This window comes from Alternaria conjuncta (genome assembly GCF_024043145.1).
Source record: "Alternaria conjuncta strain BMP 0040 chromosome Unknown scaffold_4, whole genome shotgun sequence".
NCBI lineage: Eukaryota > Fungi > Ascomycota > Dothideomycetes > Pleosporales > Pleosporaceae > Alternaria > Alternaria conjuncta.
Genome location: NW_026250093.1, coordinates 1,469,032 through 1,492,623, shown reverse-complemented (window position 1 = coordinate 1,492,623; position 23,592 = coordinate 1,469,032). Strand labels below are relative to the sequence as shown.

The 23,592-nt window shown below is 53.4% G+C and overlaps 9 protein-coding genes across 9 annotated transcripts; 4 read left to right on the top strand and 5 right to left on the bottom strand.

Annotated features, from left to right (window-relative positions):
• Positions 1-718: 718 nt before the first annotated feature.
• J4E85_003349 (uncharacterized protein) lies at positions 719-3,032 on the top strand (the record flags this gene model as incomplete). Its single annotated transcript, XM_051467617.1, has 3 exons — positions 719-824; positions 873-1,058; positions 1,117-3,032. 3 exons carry the CDS (start codon positions 719-721, stop codon positions 3,030-3,032), a joined length of 2,208 nt encoding a protein of 735 aa, XP_051328776.1.
• A 1,762-nt stretch (positions 3,033-4,794) lies between these two features.
• On the bottom strand, positions 4,795-5,643 carry J4E85_003348 (uncharacterized protein; the record flags this gene model as incomplete). Its single annotated transcript, XM_051467616.1, has 1 exon — positions 4,795-5,643. One exon carries the CDS (start codon positions 5,641-5,643, stop codon positions 4,795-4,797), a length of 849 nt encoding a protein of 282 aa, XP_051328775.1.
• A 1,211-nt stretch (positions 5,644-6,854) lies between these two features.
• On the top strand, positions 6,855-9,308 carry J4E85_003347 (uncharacterized protein; the record flags this gene model as incomplete). Its single annotated transcript, XM_051467615.1, has 3 exons — positions 6,855-6,961; positions 7,020-7,562; positions 7,613-9,308. 3 exons carry the CDS (start codon positions 6,855-6,857, stop codon positions 9,306-9,308), a joined length of 2,346 nt encoding a protein of 781 aa, XP_051328774.1.
• A 311-nt stretch (positions 9,309-9,619) lies between these two features.
• J4E85_003346 (uncharacterized protein) lies at positions 9,620-13,694 on the bottom strand (the record flags this gene model as incomplete). The annotated part of the gene is made up of 2 exons (XM_051467614.1): positions 9,620-10,411; positions 10,461-13,694. The coding sequence occupies 2 exons, from the start codon at positions 13,692-13,694 to the stop codon at positions 9,620-9,622; spliced, it is 4,026 nt and encodes a 1,341-aa protein (XP_051328773.1).
• Positions 13,695-14,461: 767 nt separating this feature from the next.
• Positions 14,462-15,421, top strand: J4E85_003345 (uncharacterized protein; the record flags this gene model as incomplete). The annotated part of the gene is made up of 3 exons (XM_051467613.1): positions 14,462-14,634; positions 14,827-15,139; positions 15,188-15,421. 3 exons carry the CDS (start codon positions 14,462-14,464, stop codon positions 15,419-15,421), a joined length of 720 nt encoding a protein of 239 aa, XP_051328772.1.
• Positions 15,422-16,326: 905 nt separating this feature from the next.
• J4E85_003344 (uncharacterized protein) lies at positions 16,327-17,730 on the top strand (the record flags this gene model as incomplete). Its single annotated transcript, XM_051467612.1, has 1 exon — positions 16,327-17,730. One exon carries the CDS (start codon positions 16,327-16,329, stop codon positions 17,728-17,730), a length of 1,404 nt encoding a protein of 467 aa, XP_051328771.1.
• Positions 17,731-17,843: 113 nt separating this feature from the next.
• Positions 17,844-18,884, bottom strand: J4E85_003343 (uncharacterized protein; the record flags this gene model as incomplete). Its single annotated transcript, XM_051467611.1, has 1 exon — positions 17,844-18,884. One exon carries the CDS (start codon positions 18,882-18,884, stop codon positions 17,844-17,846), a length of 1,041 nt encoding a protein of 346 aa, XP_051328770.1.
• Positions 18,885-21,246: 2,362 nt separating this feature from the next.
• On the bottom strand, positions 21,247-22,502 carry J4E85_003342 (uncharacterized protein; the record flags this gene model as incomplete). The annotated part of the gene is made up of 2 exons (XM_051467610.1): positions 21,247-22,106; positions 22,166-22,502. 2 exons carry the CDS (start codon positions 22,500-22,502, stop codon positions 21,247-21,249), a joined length of 1,197 nt encoding a protein of 398 aa, XP_051328769.1.
• Positions 22,503-22,970: 468 nt separating this feature from the next.
• J4E85_003341 (uncharacterized protein) lies at positions 22,971-23,355 on the bottom strand (the record flags this gene model as incomplete). Its single annotated transcript, XM_051467609.1, has 3 exons — positions 22,971-23,008; positions 23,061-23,184; positions 23,239-23,355. 3 exons carry the CDS (start codon positions 23,353-23,355, stop codon positions 22,971-22,973), a joined length of 279 nt encoding a protein of 92 aa, XP_051328768.1.
• Positions 23,356-23,592: the final 237 nt, after the last annotated feature.

Below are 23,592 nucleotides of genomic sequence, written 5' to 3'. Positions count from 1 at the left end.
AGCCGGCCGCCTCTGGTGCGTGCAACTGACACGGAGAGGACCACACGATGTGCCCATGCCCAGGTAGCTAGGTACAGGCCGCCGTCCCGTGCACATGGCCATCGAATCATGGAGGCCGCCGTGCTCGACCACTGACGCCGCATCTCAGGGACGCGCGAGTTACGTGCAGGACACACAAAGACGCGCAGAAGGGGGCGCGTCGTCCCTTGCGACTGGCTGGCGATTGGGTGTTCATCTCTGATGCCGATCAGCCCTGTTGTGCTCAGCGGGCTGTGGGTGGCCGGCGCTCAGACGCGGTCATTATCTATCTCATGAGGATAATTCATTAGCATCAAATACCCAACATTGCGCGTGTCGATTGTGGGGCCCAGCAGCCTCTCAGACCGCAGGATGCAGCGAGGCTAGCCTTTATCCCGCTGCCGTCCCTGGCTGCTAGCCACTTCAGAACGACGCCCGCATGTGCTTCCCCTGATTCAGCAAGGCCCACCCACACCGTTTCTGAGGATCCAACAACCCTGCACCTTTGTTTCTCGGCGCTCCCGCCCATCATCCGTCCTCGACCACCGCCGCATACCTTGCCTGCTCCCACCTCGTGCCACCATCTTCGAGATAGCCTTACGACGATATTCCGCTGGACGTGAACGGCCTTAATACTGAATGTCCAGGCACGATCCGCCTCGGACTCCCTCTCTGAACCAGCACCGGATACGCGCCCAACATGGAACGAATGAGCACGCTTCCGACTATCAAGTGTTCATCCTGCGCGGTGGACATTGACATCCTTCATTTAGCCGACCATGTCTGCGCTGCAGCACCCCCAGCGGGTGAGTACGCCACGAATGCACACTATAACACACACTCATCAGTTGCAGCAACGCCCGCTCCTGAGCCAATGTCGCCCACCTCGACCATCTCTATGGGTTCCCCGCCCTCTATCCTGTCGCCCAAGATGAACCGCGCAGCAACCTTTGGCGGTCCCACGTTCAGCAACCGATCAGAACGTCCAGCGCAATCGGGTCGCATGCCTCCTCCGCCCAGAATCGATTCAAATGCAGCGAGTAAGCATCCAGAAGGGTAAACCAACTTGAGTAGTAGACATTGTGCTGACCTGTGTAGACAAACCGTTTCGACCTCTGGAACCATCGCCAATGAGCAACCAAGTCGACTACAAGAGTCGATCCCCAGGTCTGGCGCCGCCAAAGTCTCCTTTCAAGATGAACCGCAGCGTGACAACTCCGGTTGGGCGACCCATGGCACCCCCGTCACCCGATTACAGTTCCAACCTGGACTGCGCCTTTCCCCGATTTCCATCCAAGAACGGTACCCCTAAGAGTGCCAAACCTCAACCACGAGAACGCCTGGAACCCTTCCAGCAAAACTATGCTCAACCGAGCCCTCTGTTCGCACCCCTCAGCCCCCGGTTTGATGGTGGAGAGAACATCACCAAGCGCATGAACAGCATTGCACCAGGACCCTTCGACGGAACGGCAGACCGAAGGCCGAGCACATCAAGCGCAGCAAGACCATTCGCGGAAGAAGGGCCGGCGCTTGGGCATAGAAGGATGGGCACAAACGGCAGTATCGCCAGTAATAAGAGCGTGTCGAAACAGCGTACTTCCACAACATCGAATGCGTCGCGGAGTTCAGCACACTCCAATCGCAGCATAGGTCTTCCTGCTCGCCCGAAGCCGGGCATGGGTGGAGCCAATGCGCTGCCACCACTGCCATCCACGTCGGAACAGGCTGAAGGTATTGATGCATTCCTAGACCGCTTGCAGAAGGAATCTACCAAGCCTTCCAGGGCTTCTCAAGAAAACCTTGCAAGGTCAATTCCGTCACGACCGAACAGCAGAGAGCGGAAAGAACCCCCACCAAGACCTAGGAGGCCATCAGAAAAAGATCTACCGCCAGCAGACATGACCGATCTCGACCCCCCGGAGTTCATGTCTCTCTCAAACAACATGTTCCCTTCTCGCGGCTCAAGCCGAAGTGGCTCGGAAAGCGACATGCCACGAGGCCTTGCGCCAACGCATTCTTTACGTCCACCGCCACTAGCAGCTTCTGGGCTCGGTGATGCGCCCATGAACGCACTCCACACCCCTTCGGACTCTGGCTTCTCAGACGATTCATATGCCAGCTCGGGCTACCGCAGCATGGCAAGCTCCAGATCAAGCCCTCCAGAGTCCGAGGCTGCGCACTCCCGCCAGACATCCAAGATCAGTCGTCCTGACAACGTTGTCGAGGAGAATGTTGAGAGAAGCGCAAGCCCGGAGTCCTACGCCGAAGCACGGCCTGTTCGAGCGCCGAAGAGTTACATGCGGCCCGATGGGGCGGAGCCGTACCCAAGGTCGCTTTCACCGGGATATCGCCAGGACACGTTTCCGCCTGGAGGATATGCGAAATACCCTGAGTCGCCAATGGACCCCGCCATTCAAATGGGCGCGTCAACACCGCGTGACACATTCGAAAGAGAGCCGGCAACACCCCAGGACCCGGCGCAAGTCAATGTAAGCCCACCAAGACGCATGGCCGAGCCTGAACCCCAGCAACAGGACGTGCGCCGGCCTAAGGCTGCCAGCAAAGGCAACTGTCGTGGGTGCTCAGAGCCAATTGTTGGAAAGTCCGTGAAGGACTCTTCTGGCCGCCTCACGGGACGCTACCACAAGCATTGCTTCACGTGCAGAACGTGCGCCGATCCCTTCCCGACAGCGGAGTTCTATGTCTTCGAAAACTCGCCATATTGCGAACAGCACTACCACAAGCTCAACGGATCTTTGTGCAATGCCTGCAACCGGGGCATCGAAGGCCAATATCTCGAAACCGATTTGCGCCAGAAGTTTCACCCAAGATGTTTCACGTGCACGACCTGCCGCATCGTCCTCCGCGACGGCTACTTTGAAGTCGCTGGCCGGCGATACTGTGATCGACATGCGCAAAGCGCCGCAGCACCTCCGAGAAGTAACCTAGGCCCGGGCAATTACAGACCGCGAAACCTCCAGAAGCGCGGTACAAGGCTCATGATGATGGCGTGAACCACGTGCCTCTCGCATAACCGTTGTCGTTGCTTCTTCTTGCTCATATTTTGCTTTTCATTTGTCACGTCCTTTAGCGATCTGGTTTTTGTTTGGGCCTTTTGCATGAATATTCACCCTCTTCATTCTTTCTGATACCCGGCCAGTCCGCTGTTACTTCACCATATGTTCTGCGTTATACCCCTTACTCTATACATTCGCTACATCTTATAATTGTCTTTTGTATCGATGTTGGATGGTGGTCAAGCACCGATTTTTGGGGTTGCTTTGGGTGGTGCTCGATATACCACCTTTTGTTGGAAGGTTTCAGTCGCTGGGAGACTGTTCTTACTTTGTTAATAACGAGGTCCGATTGCACGTGTACATATATGTAACATACCTAATGTTTACTGCTCACCATGGTGGGCTTATCATATCGATTGAAGAATCATTTTGCGTTGCCTTGTTGGGTGATTCCTTATCATTCCCGCGATGCACACAGCTAAACACTCAAGGTGTCCACATTGAGTGATTGGGCGTTCTCGCAAACGTTGTCAGGCTTGGAAGAAGCGGCGAACCATCAGTCAGCATCAATCTAGGCTACTCCAATATCTGGATATCCATACTAGAACTGGAGTCGGGTGTTTGGTTCATCGATCGCAAGTGCTATAACGGTATCACCTTCAAGAATGGACCGTTATCGCAATCTCGCCATTCTCTATCCATTTCACGGCATCATCAATACCCTAAACGCTTTTCCCCTTGAAGAGCACAAAATCATGAAGATTGAATTAGTTAGGGAGGTATATAAACCATGTCCGCTATGCGCTCCATTGATTCTTACATAACTACCACTGCAACTTCTACCACCACCCAGCTACAGCATCCACTACAATACTAGCAACAGCACCCTAAATTTATTCAAGCAATAACCATCAGTTACACATATACCATGTGCGACATCAACCAACCTCTGTTCACTGAACAGATTCCTCGTCTTCCGAACCCAAGCAAGGGTCCCGAGCCCAACCCTCCTGACACCCCACCTCCAACACCTCCGGGCGGATATACGCGTGTGAGTACTCAAGATGTAAAAAGATGTACATCATACAGAAGCTAACATTCGTACAAGAACCTTGGTCCGGAGCCTCCAAGGCCTCTGGACCCACCTTCCGGTCTTCCTGCATCGCCCTACAGGCAACGAGAAGACTTTGTGCTTCCAGAGCCGTCTGTAAGGACCATTTTCCAGGAAATTGATCAGCAAGTGAACTGACTGTTGTCTCAAGGACGCTAAGACTGGCTACACACCTCCTTCTTCGCCAGCACCGCCGCCTAATACGCCCGAAAAGAGACGAGGAGACCTTCCTCTACCAGAGCCCTCTGTAAGTACCATCTTCCGAGAACCTAATCTTGTAGTCGAGCTGACCGTTTTGTCAAGGACGCTAAGACTGGCACCACACCACCACCGAGGCCCAAGACTCCACCAAACACACCCAAGAAGTGTTCCGCGGATTATGGTTCAAACACTCCCAGTCCATCTTCAGGCATGATCTATGTCATGGCTTGCGCTTAAATGCCGAAGACCAGTGTTCGACTGAGAGTCATGAGTGAACGGAAGGGGAGGAGAGGCCTAGCTATGGCTATGAACAGTGATTGCGTATGATGATCATTGGCAGCTCTGCAGTACATGTTTGGACTCTATAGCTCCCAATGATATATTATCTCCTTTGACATATCAATGATTACCTTACAACAATACTACCACACCTAATCTCACCCAGACTCACTTCGTAGCAATCACCACCCACTGACTAGCTCTCATCCAAACTTCCTCACCAACACTCTTCGTATCCTCTTGCTCCAAAAGATGCTTCACCAGCAGATCAACCGCCTCATCCCACCTCTCACCATCCGTCTCCACCCACCCGCCTATGCCGCTCAAATATGCCCAAGATTTCTCCGCCCAGTCTCTCAGATCACTAGTCTTCGCCCAAGCCTCGCTCTTCTCTACCCTCATGTTTGCTCGCGAGAAACCCGCCTCCAACATCACTTTCTGGATCTGCTGACCGTCTTTCCAAAGTATAGGCGGTGCGGGGTACGGTTTCCCTGGGCGGAGGGCTTGGTGCACGAGTGCGAAAGGCGGGAGCCAGGTGACGTCTTCCCAGCAATTTACTACTGCGGTGCCGCCGGATTGAAGTGTGCGGTAGATTTCCTTGGCGCCGTCGAGACCAGCGGAACTGGTGAAGAAGATGCCGATGTTATTGATAGAGTGTGTGAAGTGGTCGTCTGGGAACGATAAACTTTCAGACCTCTGGTTTGATACGTCGATGGGCCAGGAGTTCTTTTGTGCGTCTGATTGGAGTGCGTCGAGGAAGACTTGGTCGATGTCTGTGGCGTGGATCTTGAGATTTGATGGCGTCTTCGAGAGGAGAATCTTTCGAGAGACTGTTCCAGCTCCACAAGCGTTGTCGTGAATGATGGCATTCGGAGGCATGGATGGGAGGAGCGAGAGGTTGTGTGCTGCGAACTGGGAAGTCACGGCACCACCTGTAGCCTCGTACACATCGACCTTGCGTTGGCCTTCAAGCAGGGCAGCGACTTGCCTTGGTTGATGTGGGGAACTGGAAGTCATTATGATAGCTTTTGAGGTTTTGTCGATGTATGTTTGGGTGGGGTTTGATGTGCTGAGCATACAGCAAGACGGCTGCCTCTACGTCTTATGTAGTCATCTCTATAGCGCCAGAACGCCATGAAGCCTTGAAGATTACGGCATGCATACCGCGTCGGACGTCTATGAGACCGACGAGTCGAACTTAGTCATACTGCTCTGTTTTTACACATTTATAGGATACGCTAGATTGGCTGGTGGCGTTCAAGGCTGACATGCGTTGTGCTTACGCCCGGCTACACCATACTAACGGAAACGACTTTTCGCGAGAACTCGCCAGTGATCCAGGCGTTTCCAGAGCTGCAATCGACGTGGTAGTGTTGTGGTTCAGAGGTGATGTACGAGCGGACATGTGGAAGTAGCGCCCGGAGGAGGCTCGTCCGGACATGTCGGATCCGAAACGGTTTAGGCGCAAGTCCGCCGTCCTCCCGAGGTCCTCCTCTGCTTATCGCGAATAACGCGACTTTGGGGCACATGTCTCCGACCCCTCCTCCAGCGCACGAAAGCAACGTTTGACGCGTCGTGCCAACACTTACGTATCCCACTTCGCCTTCGTGGGTCGTTACCAATCGATACTGAGCTTGCGCGGTGCCGACTCACACGAGCGCGAACCTCCGTCTGCCCATCGCCCGGAGGCTCTGCCAGCAATGTCGGAAAGCCATACTCGCGCGCTGAGACATACAAAGATGGAGAGACTGGACAACACATGTGAGCTGGATATGTGGAAATATCCGCGCCTGTATGAGGAGGAGATTGTAGGCTGTGGATGACGCGTTGGCCTCCCAGCTGCGTCGAGACGCGACGCGGCCAGGCAAGCTTGCACGGTCATCACACGTTATCGGTCTGATCAGATGAACTGTCAACTATATCGTACGCAGTGTGGTGTGGGGAAAATATAGGCTCGAAACAGTTGCGCACCTGGAAAAAAGAGACCCACGGCATGCTCATCGTGAGCGCAAGTACGCGAGGACAACTTGATTCATCCACGGTCCTGCCTAGATAGGCATCTACGTTGACACAAACCCCAAAAATCATGTTCTGTATAACACGATGCTGCGAGGAGCCTTATCGAGGTAACGTTCCGGTTGTTGGACACCATGCCTTCTGACAGGCGCTGTGCGCCGTTGAGCACGAGTACAGACCTCTGTCTCTGGACGCCTTCTTTATATCACATCATGGAAGACAGTTTCGTGCTGTATGCTCAAGCAATGCCAGAGAACATGTTTTCACGTCTTCTGGTTCTCCTCTCTTGTATAGCCAACTCCATTGCTCAACAAGCTGGGTAAGACAGCGGACTTGTCTTCTTATAACCCGTGTTGTACATTGCTCACTCTTTCTAGACCGGTGTACTCCCCTCTGCGACCACCTTCCATCCCTCTCGCAGTCCGCTCCCCATACACGAGCGCTTGGAGCACCACCTCCGGTGGCAGTACGCTTAATAGTCGCAATGTCACCTTCTGGACTGGCGATCCCATAGGATGGAGTGGCATCATACGCGTAGATGGAACGGCTTATGAATACATGGGAGACTCGCCCTCCGTACAAGGTCTTCAGAAAGCAGTTCCACTTACCGTATCTTACGACTCCCACTACAGTAACTTTACATTCGACGCTGGACCTGTGCGAGTAGAGGCGCGATTCTTCTCTCCTGTCCTACCAACAGATTTCTGCAAGAGTAGTATTCCGCTCAGCTATCTGGAAGTCGAGTTTGTCGCCACCGATGAGCTTTCGCATGATGTACAGCTCTACTCAGACATCGATTCTATGTGGCTTGCAGGCGGCAACGCTTCATTCAATTTGACCATTAACTGCCCTGGTGAGTCTTCCGGCGAAACTCAATGCCCGCCCAAGGGGACGGAGACCCCCGACACATTGTTCCATTGGTAAGTTGTTGAATCAAAGTATGTTCAGTATAACTCTAACCAGCTTTAAGGGAAGCAATGATTATAGATGAGCTTTCATGGTCCGATCGTGGCCATAAACAGGAACCGTACTGGGGCAGCCAACACTACGTCTCTTCTCCCGGCATGAGCACCAAATTCGATACTGCGAACGGTTTAGCAACCACTGTACGACGGCAGTTCGTCAATGGCGGTATAGTGGATAATTCTTTCGATCAGAATCAGTCTCGGGGACCATCACCTGATCAAATGCCAGTGTTCGGTTTCTTGCATAAATTTGCGTCTAGTCAATCTGGGTCAGCACTGTATACTGTTGGCACGACTCAAGAGCCTGCCGTGAACTACCGCACTGCTAGCGGGGACATCGAGCTCCAACCATGGTGGCTCACGAGCAACTGCTATTATAGTACCAACTACATGATCCGCAGGCATTACCGAGACTACACAGCTACCGCAAAAGAGGCTAAATTTTGGACCATGAAGCTGCGAAATGATGTGGAGTACTACTATGCCGAGGATAAAGCGACAGATATGCATGCAGAAGCATCCTCGCTATCTGAAGAGGAGTCATACTATGCCATTGTCACTCTCTCTGCCCGCCAGATCCTGGCCGCAAACGTTATCACAGAATCTGCAGACAACACCACGGGTCCAACTATCTTTCAGAAAGAGATCTCATCAGACGGCAAAGTGAACACAGCAGATGTCATCTACCCCGCGTTACCCTTTTGGCTCTATGCAAACCCGGACCTTCTTCGCTTACTGCTCAAGCCCGTCTTCGAGTTCCAAGAGTCCGGACTCTATCACGAACGATATGCCATGCACGATATCGGGCGCTTCTACCCAAACGCCATAGGATACTACAGCTCCACCGTTCCCGATGAAGAAGGGGAAGAAGCGATGCCCGTTGAAGAGAGCGCGAACATGGTTATTCTGGCAGCTTCATACTACTTGGCCACCAACGACACAGCATTCCTTGTAAGCCACTACGATATCCTCAAGCGATGGTCGGAATACCTCGTAGAAAATTGCCCATACCCCGAGCATCAGACCACGACAGGCAAGTACAGAGCAGCATGTGAACACCAAGAACGTTGTACTAACGAGCCTGAAGATGACTTTAACGAACCCATCGCCAACAACACCAACCTCGCAATAAAAGGTATCGTAGCCATAAATTGCATGAGTGTCATTGCCCAAGCCAATGGCGACAGAGGCTATGGAGCAGGCAGATGGATACGCAACGCGGAATTCTACTATACCCTCTGGTCCGAATCAGCCATAGACCCCTCAGCCAATCACACTCTTCTCGCTTACAACCTCCCTGACTCCTACAGCATCCTTTACAACATCTTCCCAGCCCTCCTCTTCAACCTGCGCGCAATCCCCAAATCTCTCTTCACCATGCAGTCAGACTTTTATCCGACTGTCGCTCAGAAGTATGGCGTTCCCCTCGATAACAGACGCCTGTGGACCAAGAGCGATTGGGAGATGTGGGCTGCGGCTACGAGCCGACCGGAAACAAGAGCCTTGTTTGTGAAATCGTTGGCGAAGTGGATCAATGAGACGAGTACGGATAAGGCGCTCTCGGATCACTTTATGACGACGGGTGATGGGGGCTATACTGATTACCCGTTTGTGGCAAGGCCAGTCGTTGGGGGGCATTTCGCGCTGCTGGCGATGGGTCTTTTTGGGAGACATGGGGTTCTAAATGGAGAGGATGAGTAAGCTAGCTCGGTAAGATTGCCAATGACATGGTGGATAGGTCATGTCACGACATCACTGCACATGCTAGAGTTCACCCGGGATGATTTGAATGGTATCATGTTTCGTATTCATATCGCTTCGATGCGATCACCAGTTGCCTTCTCTACTTCCCATTTTCGCGCCATTCTCATATCATGCATTCGAACATCCCTTCATGTCCTTCTAGTGCTATCTCATCGCGCAAACTTTTAGCGGAAACTGAAATATAACGGATGGGAAGGATCGCTTGGGTACTTGTTGAGGTACCAGAGAGGGGGCCTAGTTGTGCGCCGCTAGCGATCACGCTCCTTGAGCTCCTCTGCAACAGCCTTTAGACCCTTCTCATGTTCCTTCTGGATCTGATCCCAGTACTGTGCCCAGATGCGAGACTGTGAATCGTCCTGACCAATACCGGCTTCGGTGCCCATTTGCTTGTTAAGCTGCATTGACACTTTGAGCACGCCCTTGGCGCCTTCGTGAATCTTCTCGATCTCCTGCTTGACAGCATTCTCTTTTGGCTTGACGGCAAGTACAGTGCGGAAGTTCTCGGCAAGAGAATCCAGACGCGAGCGGACCTGGTCCGGTGCAATGACCATGAGCTTGGTGAGCATGAGGTTGCACAGAACTCGGATGTCATGCTCGTCGGTAATACCAGCGACAATGCGGTCGAAGAAGTCGGAGACCTCGATGGGTGATAGTCGTGCGAAGGCTTTCTCGAGAAGAGCATAGAGGGTCTCATATGCGCTCTTGCGGATCTCTAAGCCGTCGTCGACCTTGAGCTTGAATGGACCCATTTGCACCTCGCGGATAAGCTCAGGCTTGATGACAGTCTCCTTCATAGCCAGTGGAAGCAGCTGGTCGAGTGCAGGTAGGATGATGTCAGGCTTGTTGTGCATGGCAGAGTTGAAGGTCATAAGAGCAAGACGGCGGTTCTCGAGATCGGGCTCGTTGAGCATTTGTACAAGCATGGGCACAACGATGGGGCGGAGGTACTCGTCGTAGGCTTCATCGGTATCGGTGAAGGTGTATCGTAGGGCGGAAATGACCATGGCGCGTAAGCTTTCCTTGCGGTCGTTCAAGAACGCCTAGATTATGAGTTAGCTGTTGAAAATGAACAAAACTATGAGCACTTACCTGAAGTTGAGGAAGGTACGTCTTCGGGTCAATGATGGTAAGCCTGCCAATGCACTCTGCACCGATCGCTTTGTTGTCTTCGAGCTGCGAAGCAACAACGAGGTTTTCCCACAGTGTTGATGTGTACGGGATGATCTCCGACTCCGTGTCTTCATGCTGAAGGACTTCCTTAATAGCGTGTAGGAACAGATACTGCGGTGAAGACGGCTGTCCCATGGATGACAGAATGACGGGAAGATATTTGCTGACACTCCCAGCACCGGCTCGGCCAAGCGCAACAGCGGCCGCAAGTGGTACGTTCTCGGACTTAGCAGAGAAGTACTTGATGAACAACTTGGGATCAATGGTAGATTGCGAACCAAGGCGCAATGCAGATTCTCCGAGGACTACCAGGGCAAGACACTTGCGCTTGTCGTCTTGTGCCGTCTCAAGCTCGGTGATGAACTGCTCAAGTTTTACGCCAACACTGTTGCCACCATATACAAGCAAGTTACCAATGACCTTGCCTACCACCTCTGGATGCCCAGATACACCGACTTGTTGTAGCAGTGCTTGCATCAAGGCCTTTCCGGCGCCTTGCTCTCCGATAGTGCGTACCAGCTGGAGGAGTGCATCCAACGGCGTTCCGCTTATCGAACCTTGAGCGACTTGACAAAGGGCATCATTGAGGCTGGGCGTCATGATGACTTGCGCATCGTCCTTGACGAATGTAGCCAGGATGATAAGAGCCGGTCCCAGGAGGTGCAAGTCGCTGGCGTTCAGCAGCGGAAGCAACATCTCCACCACTTGTGCTTTTGTCTTGTTGTCGAGTTGGCTCCGTGATAACGAATTCAATGAGAGAGTGCGTAGCGCGCTTAGGCTGGCACCGCGTAATACGCGACTGGCTTTCCGTAATTGTGCAGCAAGCTCCAGTGCGACATTCTGCACCCATTTGGCTGACAACTCATTTTGCGCCTTGGTGTGGGCAGCGACAGAATCAACAGCACGTACTGAAGCAAGCCTTGTCAATTCGTTCTTCAGGCGCTCTACCAGAAGTTCAAGTCCAGCCGTTCGCTTTGGCGAGGAGAGGAGGCCTTGTTCACCAGAGCTCCTACCAAGCAACAATCCAAGGACGTGAATAGCACTCCGTCGAACTTCCACGTCAGCGTCGTTAGCTGATATGCGGTTGACTAAGGCATCGAATAATTGCTCTAGATGCTGCTGGTTCTCCGTTCCTGCCGTAGCAGCTCGGGGAGGTGTGAGAGCCTTGATGACCTGCTCTGTTGCTGCCAGAGCTTCGATAGACAACTTGCTGTACTTATCCTTGACCCCACGGAGGAGCGCGTCAATGATAGTCGCTACATATGGCTGGATGGATTTGGACGAGTGAGTATCGGCGATGGCTCCTATCAGCTGCAAAGCTTGGGTGCGTAAGGTGTTAGCGGTAGCGGAAGCACTACTTGTCGAACCGCCAGTAATCTTCGCAGCTTCTACAACAGGGTTGATCAGTTGGTTGAGGTACCCATCGAGACCACCACGCTGGGTGATGACGATGTCCTTGATCAGGGAGATGGACGCCTGCTTGGTGGTAGGCGGGCATGATGACTGCTTCAGAAGCTGCGCGATGCCCTTGACAATCTCCGGGCTGATCTTAGCTAAGCTTGCGCGAGGGCCGACTGGAGGCGTGCCAGCAGGTGCGGGTGAAGCATAGCCCATTGACAAGGACGAACTACCCTGTAGATCAAACATGCTGGCATCGCTACCGCCGCGACGACGCTTCTTGCTTGGCGGTGGTGGCATTGTTCCACTCTGAGGAGTCTCGTCGGCGAACTTGACAGGCGAGGGTCCGTCACCCGACTTCTTGATCAAGTTGGCTAGAGTGGCCAGGACCTCTAAGCGTACGTTGTCTTCCCGCTCTTTGAATCGTGTTATAAGCGCTGGCGCAACCCGGTCGTAGAGAGTTCCGTCGTCGAGAAGATCGCCGTTACTCCGCGTCGAGATCAGAGTGTACATTACCTTGGCCGCACACCTGCGGACCTTCCAGCTTGCGTCCTCGTCGTCATCATAACCCGTCTCCTCTTCAAAGTCATCGCCCTCGAGCGCGTCTTCTTCGTCGCTTGGCATGTCATCATCGTCCTCATCGTCGTCGTCTTGCGCCAGATTAGGGTCGTACTTGAGGTAGCGCGTCGCGGCTTCGATGGTTTCGTCGGTGTACATGCGCATGTCTTGCGGGCAGGAAGCAAGGAAACCGTCCAAAGCAATAAGGGCGGCTTCGAGCACCTCGTCGATTTCGGGGTCGCGCTCACCCTCGTCGTCTGAGACGTCCATCTCCTCGTCTTGCTCCTGTGTGCTCAAGGCGCTCAGGACAAAGGGCGCCAGCGTCTTTAGGTAAGGACCGAATTTGCGCGGGATCGACCGGGCCATGGAGCCCAAGATAGTAATGTACAGCTTCCGCTTGCTGCGAGTGAGGTGGGGATCGCGCAGAAGTTCGATGACCTTTGAAAGGAAACTGCTCAGAAGCTGGTCTGAGAAGTAACCGGCCAGGACCGAGATGGCAGTGACGGACTTCTTCTTCATCATAGAGCTAGCCCGGTCGTTCTCGAGGATAGCGAAGGTGATCTGCTGCAAAGCTTGGATTTCTACATCCTGCAGCATAGGACCAAAGCACTTGGCGACTTCGATGAGAACGTCAAGAGCGTTGCTGTCCGAGCCCTTCTCCAGGTCTGACTCCAACATGCCCTTGGGCGGTTGAGTCAGGCCCTGTTGTGCTGGTTGTATAACATTGTATCCGATCAGACGCGGTATCAGGACCCTGCTGATGGCGCTGTATGCATCTTGTACCGATTTGCTGCGCGCAGCACCGGTGGTAGGACGGGGGAGGGTTATGACGACTTCGCGGAGGGCCATAGCGGGTATGGACTGGTCGACCGTGTTGCCAGTGGGAAGCGTAGACAGCTTGTCGATCATGACAGGCAGCGTCTTATCGCTGATCTTGTTGACGAAAGGGCCCAAACACTTGATGGCCTGGTTCTGGACCTCGCCGTTGGTGTCGACCAGTGTTGTGAGGAGACCCTCGACCGTCTTGGCCGAGACGACATCATCGTGGAGGAGGAGGCCGGGATGAGCTATGAGGAGGATGTCGTGCAGGTCGCTCAGGGCCATGAAGCGGAAATCGGGGTCATCGTCGGCGAAGCGGGGGAGCAGCTGGGCGACATTGTGGGAGGTGGGGTTGGGCGGGACCGAAGAGGGCGCCATGGCTGGTGTTGAGAAGGCCTGCAGCACTTCGCGCGTCTGATATCACAGATGTGAGCCCGCAGTCTGGGGCGCGTGTGGTGTGGCGGGGCAGCTTTGGCGGGGTTGACGGTGCTGTACAGCTTCAAAGTCGCGGTGGGGAGCGGAAGGGAGGGAGAGAAGGGAAAAAGCTTGTGAGGAAGCTGCAGTTTTAGTATGCGAGGGAGGCACCAGTGGCCGGGTTGGGGGAGCTTTTGGACAATTGTTGCCTGCGTCGCTTTCAGAGCTCCAACCCGCGCACGGCCTCTGTGCAATTACAGGGTATCCAAGAGCTGCTCTAAACGCGTAAACACCTTATACAAGAGAAAACTAAACACCCTAGAGCCTACATCAAGACCAAGCTATGCAAAGTAGAGACCTGACGTCAACGTAGGCTCTAGAGTGTTCAGCTTTTCCCTTGTGTCAGGTGTGAGCAGATGGCATTGTTTTCACATAATCTCTTTCATTCACAAAGCATAATGAAACACTCTTACGCGAGCTCTACGAATAATGATTTGATACCACGTGTACAATCGTTACGCGATGGCTCTGCAGCCTCGCGCAGGTTCGCGAGTCTTCGAGGTCGGGCACACGTGATGCAAGGACGCGGAGCTAGACCTCGGAAGCAGGGGCCACAATGTGACGTACCGATAATTCTGACTGACGTGATCTTTCTCTTGCGCGCATCCCAACTCCGAGTCTGCCATCAATTGCCCGTCGCGAGCTTCAATTCGTCTCTCTACAGCTTCACCATGTCTTTCATCAGGTCTTCTGCTCTCCGCGCTTCTTCATTGGCACGCGCAGCTCGCCCGGCGAGGTGTATCCGCGCTGCCGAGCTCCAGCCATGGCAACGAGCTGTCCAACGCCGAACCTACGCCAGCGGCCACGGTCCCGAGGGCGAGGCTAAGAGCAGCGATATCCCATGGTATGTCAACTCCATTTCGATTATTCAGATGAGCGTGAATGCGGATATAGCGTGTTACCGTTAGGAAGCACACAGCCCTCGAATTGAGTAGTTGGGCGTGTGGAAGTGCTATTCCGCTTTCGTAAAGCAGCCAAGCTGTGTACACATTGTGTCAATTTCTATCAAATACCTGATGCTGACCAAGATATCCAGGATGGCCTCAGCCGTCGTCGGCACCGGTGTTGGTCTCTACATTGTTGTAACCCAAGACACGAACCACGGCGCTGAACACCACCCTCTTGGCGACCCACACGGTGAGGGAGGTGCCGAGAAGACTGGTACCGGATCTACCGTCGGAGAGGAGAACAAGGAGGATGAGCCCGAGGACGAGTCTAAGGACGAGTCTAAGGACGAATCCAAGGATGAGTCTGAGGAGAAGCCAAAGAGCGATCAGCAGAACCCAGAGAAGCCTACCAAGGAGAACAGCGAAGAGAAGGACAGCCAATCTCCTGACCAGTCCGACAAGGTCAGTGTATCAACATCTTCATTGCGCACAGGATGCTAACTAGTACAGCCCGACCCCCGCAAGGACGAGACCAAGAGCCAGAACGAGATGTCTGGCAAGCAAAAGGGACTCTCCAACGACAACACCCACCACACCTCGCAGATCTCCAAGCAGGAAGAGAAGAGCAAAAAGGGCGAGGGCGTTGCCGAAACCGCTAAGCTGCAAGGAACCGTCTCCACTGAGCGTCCAGGCGCGGAGAACAAGGAGGAGCGTGGAAAGGCCCAACAGGACAAGGACGCATAGATCATACCCTTATCTCGTCCCGGCCCTCACTATCTCGATTCATATAATACCTTTACGGCGAGCGCGCATTCCGCCGCCCTTGTATAGTCCTGAATCAAACTTGTCACCACTTCAAACGTGACTTTTGTGTGTCTCACCTGCGAAAGTACATGTGGAGTTCCAAGCACAGTGTCTTTATCCACGTGCCCAGTGCTGTCATGGCATTGCAATCGTAGGACATGGCTCGATCGCGTTGAAACACGTGAACAATCCTGGACCCGCAGTTTCTGCGCCACCGGGCTGTGCTCGTTGTTCTTCAAACTGCGGCGTTTTCCAATTATGAGGAGCCTTTGTCCGGATGCAAGAGAAGGGCCATAAATGCGACCCAGGAACGGTGGCCGAAAACGCGTAGTGGAGGGGAGGGCCTCGTGATTGGTCTGCACGTTGGGGCCGAGCCACCCGTAAGCGCCGACCGACTCGCTCCACAACGTTGTCACACCTCACCTCCAACCTCAATTGGCCAAGCCCGCGCCTCACTGCAAGTCTAAAAAGAGAGCCATCTTACGGCGGGAGCTCTACGAATCTGCGTCCACTATGCTGCTCGCCTATGACATGAAGCATGGCCAAGAGCCAACCGGAGCGATAGGCGGCTCTGATGCAGGGCTGCCTTTCTTTGGACCTCGTACTTGTGCATGTACCTGACGTGCAGCCCTTTGACCTGATATCAGACCTCCTGGCCCCCGGCTTGAGTCCACTCATATTCCAGCTCACCTCCAACAGCTCATAACGACTGTGCCACCGGATGCTCCCGCTGACTCTACAGTCTGAGTAAACACCGGTTTCACATACGATATAGCACAAAACTCGTCTTCTCTGTTAGAAGCACCTCGTTGCAAGCGGACTTCCTTTGAGGACAATCGCGCATCATGGATCCCCGACAGCATGGCCAGAACCAGCAGCTTCAGCCTCAAATGTCTTCCCAGCAGCACAACAGGTTCTCATGGCAGCAACCTCTCGAGGATGATGCCCCAGCCTATGCACAGCCGCAACAGCAAGCACCACAGCATCAGCCTCAGCAGTACCAACAACCTCAGCAATACCAGCAGCTGGCACAGCCTCAGCAACCTCAGCAGCCTCAACAACACCAGCGGCCTCAGCAACCTCAAGTCAACACAGATTCATCACGGCACTTCTCGTATGCGCAGACACCCGCAGAAATGCGTGCTTTCGTATACACATCTTCGCCGAATGATCCGCCCATGCCACATTCTATGCCCATCTCTCTACCAACATCGCCCGTAGGATACACGCCGATCGACCCTCGCCCCCAATCGATGCTTGACGCGCAGCTCCCGATGATTCCGCCCCGATCGCAAACAGCTTACATGCCGCCGTCTTACGCGCATGACGTTAAACCCCCCGTCTCGCCCAACTCGCCTCAGCATGCTCCGCAAGCGCAACACTTTTCCCCAGTTTCGCCAATACCACAACCAGAACCTGTTCATCAGATACCCCAGGTCGAGACACAGCAGAGCAGGCACGCGCGGCAGATGAGCAACCTGTCACCCATCAATACGAACATCCGGACATATGCCATGCCACCCATCCCTCCCACGCCCCCGTCGGGCACACATCAAACCTCGCCGCTACCACACAAGACACCGATGACGCCCATCTCCGCCAACTCGATGCACAAAGAACAGCCGCGAGATGTTCCAACCTCCCCCACGCTCCGAACCTCGCCGTATCCGAACGAGCCCTATTCACCACACGGTTTCTCGAACCAGAACAGCAACTTCCACGCCGTATTCTCCCCAGACGCCGCACACGGCCCCAACGGCCTCGATTTTGCTGCACACCAGCCAGGCCAGATATCGCACCCAAACATGGAGCTAGAGAAATCACACGAATGGTCAAACGGCATCTGCGCATGCAGCCCCGATCCTTCAACCTGCCTAACAGGTCTTTTCTGCCCTTGCATCTTGTACGGCCGCACTTCATACCGCATGTCCCAGAAATCTGCGAAGAAAGATCCCACGGATATGCTTGGTCACAGCTCTACTAATGGACACTGTATGGTCATGGGTATTTCGTGCGGGCTGTGGTGGCTATTTCCCATGCTGCAACGCACACGCATTCGGCGCGCGTATAAACTTGAAGGCAGTTTTGGGAGCGATCTGCTCAAGGGATGTTGCTGCTGTTGCTGTGTCACTGTACAGAACGAGAGGGAGGTCAAGCATAGAGAGGAAGTTAGTAGACGGTGGGCTGGGCCGGCGAGCACAGACGCTTATACGAGGACGGGAGGTATGGTGTACAAACCACAGCAATAGACATTGATGGCATAGAATTTGCGGTTGTAGCTACTTTCATTCAATGATACCCACGGTCATTTTCCGCGTACTATAAGCATGCGCATTCGATGAACATAATCCTTACATCGCTTTCATTCCTTCTTGACGCTCCGAAGCAAGAGTGCAAACCGCTCGTTTGGACTTTGTCTAGGTCCTCGCGGCTGAGGTCTGCGCAGCCCGTCATCTGGCAGGTTTACGGGTGTGGCGGGGGATGTGGTGGAACCCAAGGGCGAATGTTGGAGTGAGTGCTTTGAAGGTGTGACTAGAGCGTTATTTTGCATCGGAGAAGGTACAGATCGCCCTGGAAAGGTGGTCGATGGCTGTGTCACAGGAGTCGCAGGTTTGGCAGGCTGGCGCATCTTTTTTGCTGAGACCGGCCTACTCGCATCTTGCTCATCAGAGATTGAATGCTTTCGCTTCGGCGGATGTTCTGTTCCACTAGGCTTCGTTACTGTCGGTGTGGGAATCGGCAAGACCTTGCGCAAGAGAAATGCTGGCATTTCGTAAGTGACAACATGGCCGGGTGCTTCGTTGATATCTGGTATCGGCTTGTCCCTTTGTGTTACGTATGCGGCCAAGTTCTGTACCTTCAGTTCTGTCACATCGAACGCTCTGAATTTGACCTTCCGCTCTAGCGGGGCGTGAGATGGCTGGGTCGTTGCTGCCGTCTGTCGTGTGTTCACGAGAGTGAGACCATACGGAGCCGTCTTACGCAACGGCTCGTCCCAGGCTGCAAGGATGCGAGAAAGTAGTATGGGGCCAACGTGGTTGAGATACTTTTTCCAAAACATGTTGATTGGTGGACACGCTTTGAGGAACAGATGTGTCTCACGAAGTGGATGGTCGTAGTCCATGTTCTCTCTAGCATGGCCCCGGAGCCAGTCATCCGAATGTACCTTAGGTTGGTTGTAGAACTGCAGAAGCTCGTATCGTGGAAAGTTCGGGGGGACAGTAATTCCTGGCGCTGTTCTCTTGAAGTAGTTGGTGAGGGTATTAGCGCCCCATTTGCTACAGTCATCCTGGTTTTGTCTGCTGCAAAGGCTGCGACCAAGACTCGCTTGGGCTGCTTTCAGGGCATTGTCAGCACCGCATTTCGGAAGGCCTCCTTCGTTGTAGTCGCCGCCTGCAAGCATGGCGAACAGCACGCAACCCTGACGATCTAGTCGGCATTTCTCCTTGAGCTTGTCAGCGTGGACCACTCTAACCCGCTTCTCGTCCCTCTTGCTTTCGGTAGTGTGCTGGGTCTTTTTGGATGTGTCTGTGCTTATTCGGTGATCGCGGATCCAAAAGGTACATCCAAACATCAAGCAATCAGAGTCTGTTGACCAGACAGCATCCACAAGACCAAGAGTTTGCAAGCGACAACACTCAGCTTCGGCTTCTCCAGGTGCCTCGATATGAGCCACTCCAAGCCCATCCAGAATCTCGTTCAAAAGCGCACGTTGTTTGCGATCTACCCGGCGTCCAGCATCTCGGCCACGTTTTGGTGGAACATCTGGTCCATCGCTCACGAACACGAGCCGGATGTTCAAGGGAAGGATCTTGCAGATACGATGAAAGATACCCCGTTCCAGCGGGTTACAGCGCGGCTCATCTGCGTCAGGCAGTTAGTCATTGACTCCAATAGTAAGAAGAATCTCCAGGCTGTCTGACTCTTGCGCATCGCTTGTATCTGGGCTGGTGACACAGAATGAAATCTCCAATCTGCTTCGTCGACCGCGATCTTCAGTGGCCTTCCATATTCTGCATAGTGCTCCTCGGCAAGCTGTGCTATGGGTATAATCTCCTCGCATGCTTCGATTGACCGTCGTAAACTGATGGTGAGGAGTTAACGCTATTAGTTGATCTAATCTCGTGAGGCGCACACACCCCGGAATGCCCATAATGAAGTGGGTCAATGCCTGCGGACGAAGCTAGTGCGGGACAAGCCCTCCAGGGCTTAGTGTCGCGCACGCGTCGCGTTTGGCGGCAGCAACGATGCAACTAGCAATGCCAGTACGATGCTTTTGTACTGGACTCCGTTCGAACTGCGTGATTGAGTATAGACGGTGAGTTTAATATCGCTTGGAGCGATTGTTGGGCGATGCGGCGCGGGTTCTCGACGCGTACGGGTCTATGAGCGCCGTGTGTCGCTGCGAAGCGAACCTGGCGATGAGGTAGTCGATACACTCAGGACAAGGTACAACGAATTTCTTGAGAGAGCGGTAATATATCCAACGGAAAATTCGACAGCGGGGTTAGATGTAGGAAGAGAAGAGAGCTTGAGCCCGAAGTTCCTGCAAGCTACCATGTTCATCATGTCTCAAACGCGAAGACCCGAAGGTGCCGCACCGATCGTGCGTCCTAGAGTTAACTCCGCCAGCGACAAGGCGCGGTATCACGTGATTTAGCGGCTGACAAACTTCTCGAAGCTCCCGGGGTCCAGGTCGTCGCCAGCTCGCAACACCGCGCCTAAAATAAAGTCGCCTTCAAACAAAAAAGCCATATCGTCGAGGCGACCAAGATGAGTACTATGATTTCAGTCGGAATGATAATAAGACTGACCAGTTATACCTGATTGGCCTCAGTTTCCTTGTCTTAGCGTTCTCTTTCCATCAAGGAGCCCTCAATCAATGAAACATACAAGTCAAAGTCCATTTCCTCACTTCTGATTGATTACTGCCGATATCGAAAAGTGGCATATGTCTCATAGGATACAAGTCAGCCAACGATTGTTCATATTTGTACACATCTCCAAACACCCCCTCGCATGACTGTCAACGTCTTCATGTTCCCCTCTGCTTGCTCTTTCCGCGCATCCTATCGACTATCCCATCTTCCACCCTTGAAACCCTCGTCAGGAACAGCCCCGTTTGCCCTACAGGTGTCGCACATATCCGGATACTTGATGGTCCGCCGCACGCGACTGTACCGCGGACACTGCCTTGCGTTGACATCGTCTTCGAGTCGGTGACAGCGTATAGTTCGCCTCATTGGGATATGCTCGTGGTTGCAGTCCTTGTACTGAGTCCATCTTTCTTCGCACATGTCGGGAGTAAAAGTTGATGAAGTCCTTGGGTATAGATGATCTTGGGTATATGGCTTTGCGCACGATGACGTGGGTTTGATGCTTCGGAGTGGTAATATGCTTTTGGCAGTATGTCTGTCTAGCGGTTGAAGGCTTGTGCTTAGGAGTTTGAGGGAGTTGATAGCAGGAACGTCTTGCTTTGCGTACTCGAAACTTCTTATATATCGAGGCGCCCAAGAGTCACAACTTTACCAACGAGCTTTCTGTGTCTGTGTCTTTGTGAACATTCTGCTCTGTCCTGTCTGCTGGCAGTAATCGATACTCAGATGGCACTCCTTTCCAGAGATGTGGTCGCAAACACGTAAACAGATGTTGGTGTTCATTAGCCAGTGAAGCAGAGCAAGGCCCGAAAAAGCATCTTGTCATCGAGACCAGCGACTGAGGGTGCTTCACTGATTCGTAATACATTGATCGTTACAGCGGTTGGTCTATGAGCTGGCAGCCTTGGCTTGTAGCTCCTCGAGTTGCTTTTTGGCCGCCCATTGCTTCTCTACGTTGATCTTTTTCAAGATCTTGTCGGCGCCCTTCTCGATCAAGACCTTGGCAACCTCTTGTCCCATCTCTTCTGCCTCCTCTGAGCTTCGGACTTTGCGGGCTGCCTCGTACTCAACAGACTCCGTGCCATCTACGCTCACCACCATGGCTCTTAACACTAATTCTTGATCGTCAACATCTGGCTCTTCCTCTTCTACCGCATTTCCGTGGATGTCGTAGTCCTTTGCTGGTTGTGCACCGATAGTGAGGCCCTTGCCACCTCTCCATGATGTCTCAACGCCGATAGGCACGCTGCAGCCCCCCTCCAGAGTGCGTAGTAGCGCTCGCTCAGCCGAGCATGCTCTTGTCGTCCGCTCGCATCGAACACTGCTCAAGATGTCTTTCATAGCTGCATCCTTCTTCCTGATCTCGATTCCTAGGGCACCCTGACCGACCGCATGAAGCATACCTCCGCTCGTACTGCTCAGATACTGCGTGATCCTGTTGTCGAGACCCATTCGCTTCAGACCGGCAGCCGCTAAGATGATAGCTGAGTACGGGGAGTCTTCGGCATCGAGCTTCGCTAGTCTCGTGCCCACGTTGCCTCTGAGGTCGGCGAACTTCAAGTGTGGGTATAGCTTTCTCAGTGTGGCAGCTCGTCGTACCGATGACGTACCGATGGTGGCACCTTGTGGAAGGGTAGCTAACGTCGTCTCCTTGGGCAGGCGTGGGGAGATCAAGAGGGCATCGCGGGGATCTTCACGCTGGAGTATGGCACCAATCTCGAGGTGGTCTGGCAGCTGTGTGGGCATGTCTGTCCTGCTAGTCAGCCCGACTCGTTCGAGGTTTCATTGCGCGAGCTCAAGAACATACCCTTCAAGCAGTGAACGATGATATCCAGATCGCCCGACTCCAGCATGCTCTCCAATTCGCCCGTCCAAAGACTCTTCGCATTCTCGCCTTGACTCAGTTGCTGCAAGGGTGTAATCTTGTCCCTGTCCCCCTGTACCACGACAGGACAGATGTTGAAGGTTCGGTCCGGGTACGCATCCTTCAAGCTTCGCTCGACTGCGCGGGCCTGGATCTGGGCGAGTACCGAGTTGCGCGTGCCGATGTTGACAGCCGGGAATTGTGTGCTTGCCGATGTGTTGAGACCCTCTGGGTTTGGGTGAGATGGACCCTGGATGTCGGCTGCTGTTGCGGAGGCCATGGTGAGATGCGTACACGTGGGTAGAGAGGCGTGTTGTCGTGGTGGCTAGGAAAAGATCTGGAGCCCTGGCGGGATGGTGGGGCTCGGCCAACGTCATGTTTACCGCGGCTCGACACTAGCGTCAGGTACACACCAGATGACGGGAACCTTCGGCGCGGACAACCCTGTGACATGTCTTAGAAAGATGGAAGGTCCACTGTGATTTGCATACATATGAGAACGAAGATGGATAGAAACTCAAGGCAGTGTTGAGTCCAACGTCTTCTACTTCCACTATAGGTTGTAAGTAGGGGTTCAATGCACCTAGGTATTCCTTGAGTAGATTGATGGCACAATTTCTTCTATGATCAATACAAACAGCAGCTTCAAGCACGATGTCGTTTGGATTGACGTTGATTGTTATTATTATGATACAGTGAACTTCCTATTTGCCAATCATGCACTACCTAGGTAGATAGTAAGACGCGATTACTGGTCTCCGGTGTTGTGGATCGAGTTGGGAAGAGCTTCGTTTGTGTCAGAATCGCGTCATTATTGCACTGTATGTAGAACTCTTACCTCGCTCGACAGACTCGGGAACGATCTCTTGGACCTTCTTGGGGACGATTGAGTCCTCGCCGTCGTTCAGAGCATGGGTCTTGCTGGTAGACTGGCTGTTGGGGTTGCTGCCAGTGGGGTGGACCTGTGACAATGTTAACATGCTTCACTTCATACTTGGCAGATACATTCAACTTACACCTTCAGGGAGGCTCTCCTCGAGACCCTTTGGTGCAGCTTCCTGGACCTTCTTGGGGACGGCACTCTGACCAGTGGCGTGCGATGCACCCTGGCCATGCTCATTGGTGGAAGACATTCTGATGGAAGTTCGTTTGAAGAGATGTGATTGTTGGATGAAGGGTCGGGAAATAGTGCGGAGCTGTGTAGTGAAAGGCATTTTGGGCTGGAATTCGAATGGTATTTGAATGATTTCGATGGAGAGCCTGAAGACAGCAGCTTATGTACATGTGGATGGTGATATGACGCGTGTGGTGACACACCCAAGCCGCATCTCACTTGCACTCTATCATGCGCGTCATGAAAGTGCAGTCCA